The 7,500-nt window shown below is 46.3% G+C and overlaps 1 protein-coding gene across 1 annotated transcript in view; it reads right to left on the bottom strand.

Moving 5' to 3' along the window:
* Positions 1–430: 430 nt before the first annotated feature.
* Positions 431–7,500, bottom strand: part of LOC123519608 (eclosion hormone-like) — a 24,091-nt gene continuing 17,021 nt past the window's right edge. Inside the window, exons 2-3 of the mRNA XM_045281031.1 lie at positions 3,400–3,491; positions 431–2,925 (exon numbers count right to left, since the gene is read on the bottom strand). Coding sequence (XP_045136966.1) covers positions 2,781–2,925; positions 3,400–3,491 — 237 coding nt within the window. The 3' untranslated portion in view covers positions 431–2,780. The remainder of the gene's footprint in view (positions 2,926–3,399; positions 3,492–7,500) is intronic.

Raw genomic sequence — 7,500 nt, 5'->3', positions numbered from 1 at the left:
CTCTCTATCTATCTATCTATCTATCTATCTATCTATATCTCTCTGTTCCTTCCTTCTATTATTATTATTATATTTTATTTATTTACTTTTGGTATTGTGGCATTTCTTGCTCCTTTATTCTTCTTTCCCTTTCTTGCTTTATTTACTTATTTTTCTTATTCCTCATCCTTGTCTTGTTCCTTCTAGTCTATTTTTTCATTGGTATTGTCTTTTTTTCTCTGTGTTTCATCTTCTTTTGTTTCCCTTCCAGCTTTTTGTCCCTTACATAGCATTAGCAATCTCTCTCTCTCTCTCTCTCTCTCTCTCTCTCTCTCTCTCTCTCTCTCTCTCTCTCTCTCTCTCTCTCTCTCACACACACAACGTAGAGATAGATAGATAGATAGATAGATACATGATAGGATACCAACTGTGCAGGAAAAATAATACTAACTCGTCTCATTGTGTTTATTTTTGAAGTGTGATCCTGTGCATCATTATCAGCATCATCTCTTTCATTATCTTTGTTTCACTTTTCGCTACAATTATCATCGTATTTAATGCTACGCTCCAAAAATTAAGGAGTTAGATTCTCCTGTGTAGGTTTGGTGATGAACGCTCAGGGAAAGAGATAGAGAGATGGAGGAAGAACATATAGGAGTAACGAAAGGGAGACAGGGAGAGAGAAAGAGAGAGGGCGAGGGAGAGAGAGAGAGGGTTAAGGTGCATTGGGCAAGGTATGAGATAGAGTAAGGAAATATGCAGTGATTTATAAAGCACACGTAAAGTAAATATATAGATCTTGTTAAGTTAGATAAGGTACGGCACGGCAGATTGAGGTACCTTAGGTTAGTTGACAGGTGGGGAAAGGTAAGTTAGGTTTTAGTGAATGGAGGAAAAAAAGGGGGCAGAAAACACACACACACACACACACACACACACACACACACACACACACACACACACACACGAAGCTGCTTTCATATTGATGTAAACTTTTTCTCTCTCTCTCTCTCTCTCTCTCTGTCTCTCTTTCTGGGAAGATGAAACAGAAATGGACAAAAAATATATATAAAGAAGCGAGATTTTATAGTTATTAGAGGTAACGGGGGAAGGATAAGACGTGGAGATGTGTTTCAAAGAGAGAGAGAGAGAGAGAGAGAGAGAGAGAGAGAGAGAGAGAGAGAGAGAGAGAGAGAGAGAGAGAGAGGTGGTTTCATTCACATTTTCCTTTGAGTTAAATAAAAATAATAGTTTAATCTTTCATATTAGCTGAGCGCATTTTATTTTGGATCATATGGCGGTACATTTGAAGAGCAGGAGTGGTCTGACACGCACACACACACACACACACACACACACACACACACACACACACACACACACACACACACACACACACACACACAAGATGGATATTAGTGAACAAATTTTTGAACAGATTATGCCACATTTGCCTCTGCTCCTAAGTAAGAACCTGTTAAATAGAACTGACGGGGTTACAGGACACCTCTCTCCTCCCTCAACAGAACTAGAGTCGGTAAATCACGAGAAACAGATTCAAAACACCTTATGAAGTGCTTCGAGTCCTGCCTTGAAGAAGTGAAGCATTTGAATCTTTGTTATAAATCATAGTAAGAGTACTTTTATTTTCTCTTAAGTGACTAGATGGATTTTTTGTAAGTAAACAAAAAGAAGTGATTATTTTTCTTTTTTTCTCTCTCTTCTTTGTTCTTTTTCTTCCTCTTTGTATTCTTGGCAATCGGGAGGCAAGAGGCGGAGGATTGGATCACATAAGCTTGATTCCTTTTCATGGTGCATCGTATCTCTTGAGTGATTGGCTGGGGAGTGGTGCTGAGTCCTGGCTTGAAAGGGGAGGTGCTGGCTGTGGTGCTGGGGAAAGCAATTGGTGCTGATCTGAAGGGTCGACAGATTGGAGGATAGCAGTTGGAAGTGTGTAGATGGTGCTGGCTAGCTGACCATATTAAACTAGTCCTGTTCTTTTTACACCTGTTCATTTCACACGTGACTTGATGACATCATTTCACACGTGACATGATGACATGCTACTCTCATATACCTGTTCTCTTCTCTACCTGTTATTTTGTATCTGGATTTTTGTTCTGCTGACATACCTGTATTTAATTTTTACCTGTCAAGTCGTAATTATTTTTAATTATACATATGTCCTGGTACCTTCACTTCAAATTATGTATCTGCTACCTACTGCTCTATTTGCATTTTGGTGACACCTGTACTTGATTAACACACCTGGTGATGACACCCACACTCTTGTTCTCTATACACACGTGGATTTAGACACCTGTTGATGACACCTGTTAACCTTGTGAATGTTGCTACAGACACATGTATATAATTTCAGAACACATCATGCTACACCTGTTAATCACACACCTGGTAATCACACACCTATTCTGATACATCCACAACCTTTAGTTTGCCGCGTTGCCACCAGAAGTACCTTAAAGAGTCGAAATACACTAAAGATGCAATATAAGACACACCGGAGAGAGAGAGAGAGAGAGAGAGAGAGAGAGAGAGAGAGAGAGAGAGAGAGAGAGAGAGAGAGAGGGAGAGAGAGAAACAAACACACACCACTCGCTATATAGAATTACAAGAGAGCCAATAAGTTCACGACGCGACCTGACAAATTACATTGAAGAAGGGAGAGAAGGGGACAGGCGGCACCCCCATGAAAGCTAATCATAGAGGGCGCCAGGGACCCCTTCTTCCCCATCTAACTCCTGCCTGACCAGCTCTACGCCCATGCCTCCGTCCCACTCCTAGATAAATCTCTTGAGGAAGCGGTTGAAGGTAGCGGGGTTGTTGCAGTCCGGGATTGTCACGCCGTGTGTTCTGATGCAGGATTCCGCACACGCTTGGCCATGGAAATAGTCGCCGTACATCTCCTTGCATTGGCCGCAGTTACTGGGGAAAGAAAAATAGGATAGGTGTGAGGTGGGAAGCGTGTCAGTGTTGTAAGCGACGGATCTTGTTGGTGTCTCGTTTTCTATCAAGTGGTTCGGTTTATGGGTACTTGATATAAATTTTTGGCGTGTTCTGTCTCACCTATCTGTTTTTGCCTGTGTTTCCTTGAATTTATCCCCCCAAAATTACCTTCCTATCACTTTCTTAATGGTTACTGTATACATCCTCACCTGTCCATCTCTCACCTGTATTCTGAAGCACTTCTGACCGAACCTCCACTACTTTCAAAAGGCTCTTGTTAAAGCTGCATTGATATTTACATGTGTTTCTGTGATTCTAGAGACAGATTAACAAGATTTCTGCACTACTAACTGGTCAAGCTCTCTTGAGAACCCGGCTGACGATCTCTGTGCCCTTTGATAGACAGTCGTGGTGAGAGAATAAAGCATTTCTGAATACTGGCTTCTGTCTCACCTGATGCACATGCCGATGATGGTAGCAGCCTCTCCGACCGTCGCCAGGACCACCAGACACACCAGACCCAACACCACGGCGCGCACCTCAGGCTGGGGACACACCAAACAACACACACCACATTAACCATCACCACCACCATCATCACCATCAGCAACATACCATACACTGAATCCTTGTTTTTGTTTATTCTTTTACCCCCTTTAGTACTGGAACACATTTTTACATTGAGATTTGTGTACAATTTGACCATTTTATTGACATTAAGAAAGGTCTATGGAGGTCAGAAGATTAGTGGTCACAATCTTTACTATTCTAATTCCCTACATAAGATTCCGAAGCTGTATAAAATCACCAAATAGTAAGCAGAATGAATATGTAAACGCGTCATGGTACTGAAGGGGTTACGAATAATGAATGGAAAGAAAGGAAAAAAAAAGAAATAAGAGAAGGGAAAGGAAAATCATCACAACTATCATCACCATTAGGACTGTCAACACCTCAGCTTTCTACACTCGTCTCTTTCAGTTCTCCATCAATTCCAAGGCACCTCGAAAAATACGAAAAACTGTAACCACCCAAAATTGATATAGTGACTTGAATGAGGTAGAGTGAATGATGTTAAGGTGATGAGAGCTAATGAAAGGCCACGGATCTGTTTGAATGAATTAATCAGTGACATTTCTTGATTACATTTCACGAGTATTTCCATCTATAGAATTTGATCTCTTGGAAAATTAATGTTAGAGAGAGAGAGAGAGAGAGTGTGTGTGTGTGTGTGTGTGTGTGTGTGTGTGTGTGTGTGTGTGTGTGTGTGTGTGTGTGTGTGTGTGTGTGTGAAGAAAATATCTGGAAAATATCTTAAGGTCAGGTAAAGCTAATTGGAAACACTAAAAAGAAAAAGAAAACATGTTATCTATATTTGATTTTTTTTTCACCCAAAGAAATACTTGCAATAAACAATAAATTTTTCGATAAATAAGCAAGGAGTATATATATAAAAAACATCTAATGACTCTCTCTCTCTCTCTCTCTCTCTCTCTCTCTCTCTCTCTCTCTCTCTCTCTCTCTCTCTCTCTCTCTTTTTTTTTTTTTTTTATTTAAACATAATTTATACAGAAGAACATGTACCCAAAGGCGCACTGTCGTGTGCTACCTATTCTAAGGGTACTACAATCTATTTCTCTACAATATTTACAAGACTTAAAAATAGATAATATACAAGATGGTCAGCATGTAAATGGAGCACTGTTCTTTTCACTTCACTAGCACTATTCACGCACTGCACTACACTGAGTGTCACGTCACAAAGAGTGTCAGAGGAGTTGGCAGTGTCTGTCTCCACTTATGTGCCATCAGTTTGACACTGTGTGTTCATCTCCTGGACGTGAGGCACCGCGGCCGTGAACAAGTTCCACATCCTGGAGACGCGTCCTGCGAAGGTGCGTTGATGCTGACACCCGTGGGATCGCGGCACCTCTACGGCGTCACCACCATTGAGCACCGTTCTCGTGCTCCGTGCGGTGACTCTCAGAGGATGACGCAGCCCTGCCAGATGTGGCACTCTTTGCACCTGTGCCTTATGGAACACTACGATTGCCGCCACATCTCTGCGGTGTTCCAGTGAATCAAGGGGACGCTCAGGCTCTGGGTGAGGTGGTATTGCAGCATCTACTAGCCGTATGGCGCGGCGTTGGATGCTGTCCAGTCTCCTTCTGTGTGTGGCGGCACAGGACATCCAGGAGAGAGCTGCGTACTCAAGGTGGGGCCGCACCTGTGCCTTGTACAGCAGCAGTCTCCCTTCCTGTCGAGGAAACTGGCGATCCTTCTGAGAGCGGAGATCCTGTGAGAGGCTTTCTTGGCAATGGATTTGACATGGCTGTCAAACCTCAGCCCTCGATCCACCTCCACTCCAAGTATCTTGACGTCATCTTGGAGTGGGAGAGCAGCAGCGCCAAAGACAACTTTCCTGCCATTGCTGCCATGGCGGCTGGGGACCGAGAGACAACCATTGCCTGTGTCTTCTCCGGCGCGAATGTCACTTGCCAGCGAGCACCCCACTCCTCTATCACTCGTAGCTGCTGATTGATGGCCTCAGCAGCCCGCCCACTGTCCTGGCGTGGATAGGTATAGGAGAGGGTGCAGTCATCAGCATAGGCCTTGACTCCTGGCAGTAGCTGGAGAAGATCATCCACGTAGATATTCCACAGGAGTGGGCCAAGAATTGAACCCTGTGGCACTGATGCCTCCACAGGCAGGGACTCAGATGTTTGCCCGTTGACAACCACCTTGAGGCTTCTGTCCTGCAGGTAATTTCCCAGGAGTCGTAGCAAGCCACCCTGGATGCCTTTAGCACGAAGCTTTTCCAGTAATCCGTTGTGCCATACTTTATCAAAAGCTCCAGCTATGTCCAAAGCAACCACTATAGTGTCCTTGCCGTCGTCGAGGGCGTCCTGCCACTGCCTGGTGAGAAGCATCATTAGGTCGGAGGTTGACCTTCCAGGTCTGAACCCAAACTGTTGGTCTGAGAGGAGGGCATTGTCCTTGAGATGGCTACACACCACCTCTGCCACGACCCTCTCAAACACTTTACCCACCACTGACAACAGGGATATGGGTCTGTAGTTTTTTGGGTCCGTCCTGGAGCTTTTTTTTGTGTACGGGAACTACTCGAGCCTCCTTCCACACTGAAGGCCAGACGTTTTCCCGTACACAAGTTGTGAAGACTTGGGTGAGAGGGGCAGCCAGTTCCTGGGAGCATCGCTTCAGCAGGTGCGGGCTGATGTCATCAGGGCCGGTAGCTTTCTGTGTGTCCAGCCCCCGCAATAATCGCTTCACCTGCTGATGCGTCACCTCCACCATGGTGACAGTCTTCTCACATTGCTGGACCAGCTGAGGCGGTGGCTGCTGTGGATTCCCCACCTTCATTTTTCCAGCAAACAAGGAAGCCAGCAACTGTGCCCTCTCCTTACTGCTGGTGGCGACAGTACCGTCCTGCTTGCTGAGGGAGGGATGGATTCTTGGTGGCCAGTTCCTGTTTGTCCTTAACAAGGGACCACCAAGTTTTGTTTCCTACGCCAGTGCCACACAGTTTCCGGCGCAGGCTTTCCTCCCACTTTTTTAAGGCCCACTTGCTGGTTACCACCATCCTCCTGCATGCAGCCCTATGCAAGTCCTTGTTGCGCCGAGTCGGGTTCCTCTTGTAGCGGAGCCAGGCAGCATACTTTGCCTCAGCAGCAACACGGCAACGGTAGCCAAACCATGGCTGATCCGTCGGTCTGGTGGTGTATTCCCTGTGTGGGACGTGGCGTCTCTGGAGGGCGAGAAGGTGAGAGGTGAGTGCAAGTGCTTCACTCTCTGCTCCTCCCTGTAGCAGAGTGGCCCATGGGGTGTGGGTCAGGTCGCGGCGCAGGGAAGCCCAGTCTGCTTTGTTCCACAGCCAGATGGTGCGGGTGGTGGCCTCGTCCCGAGCCACGCCCACTTCCAGCTGTGTCAGTACAGCGTGATGATCAGAGCTGCCCACGAGCCCCAGCTGATGACACTGAAGCTTGTCCTCCTGGTAGTCTGAGATGACAGGGTCTAATGTCCCTCCTCGTTCATGTGTGGGAAGGTGACATGATCTGTCAGACCCTGCACCTCCAGGAGATTCTCGTAGGCGTCTCTTTCCAGGTGGTGATTGAGATCCCCCACAATCAGCACGTGGCTGCAGCTGTGTGCCATCATCAGGTTGTCTAAAGTCTCAGTCAGGTACAGGAGTGAGTCAGGCCCTTGTCGCGGGGGGCGATACAGGGCACACAGTAAGAGGGCTGAGCGGTCTGCCAGCGTTACTCGGAAGTACATCATCTCCATCAGTGGAGGCGTGTCTATGTCGAGTAGCTGGGCCTGCATTCCTTCCTTGAAGCAGACAGCCACTCCACCTCCTGTTCGCTCCTGTCGGTCCCTCCTCACCCAGTGGGTGAAGCCCTGCATCCTGCCATACGTGGGCTCCACCTCACTGTTCAGCCATGTCTCTGTCACCACAACAACGTCTGCATTGTGTCGTTGCACACAGTTGTGGTATAAGTCTGCAAGGTTAGTCCGGAGACCACGGACGTTGCTAGA

Source organism: Portunus trituberculatus, chromosome 45 (genome assembly GCF_017591435.1).
Source record: "Portunus trituberculatus isolate SZX2019 chromosome 45, ASM1759143v1, whole genome shotgun sequence".
Taxonomy (NCBI): Eukaryota; Metazoa; Arthropoda; class Malacostraca; order Decapoda; family Portunidae; genus Portunus; species Portunus trituberculatus.
The sequence above is the reverse complement of the archived record's forward strand: the minus strand, read 5'-3'. Positions and strand labels throughout refer to the sequence as shown.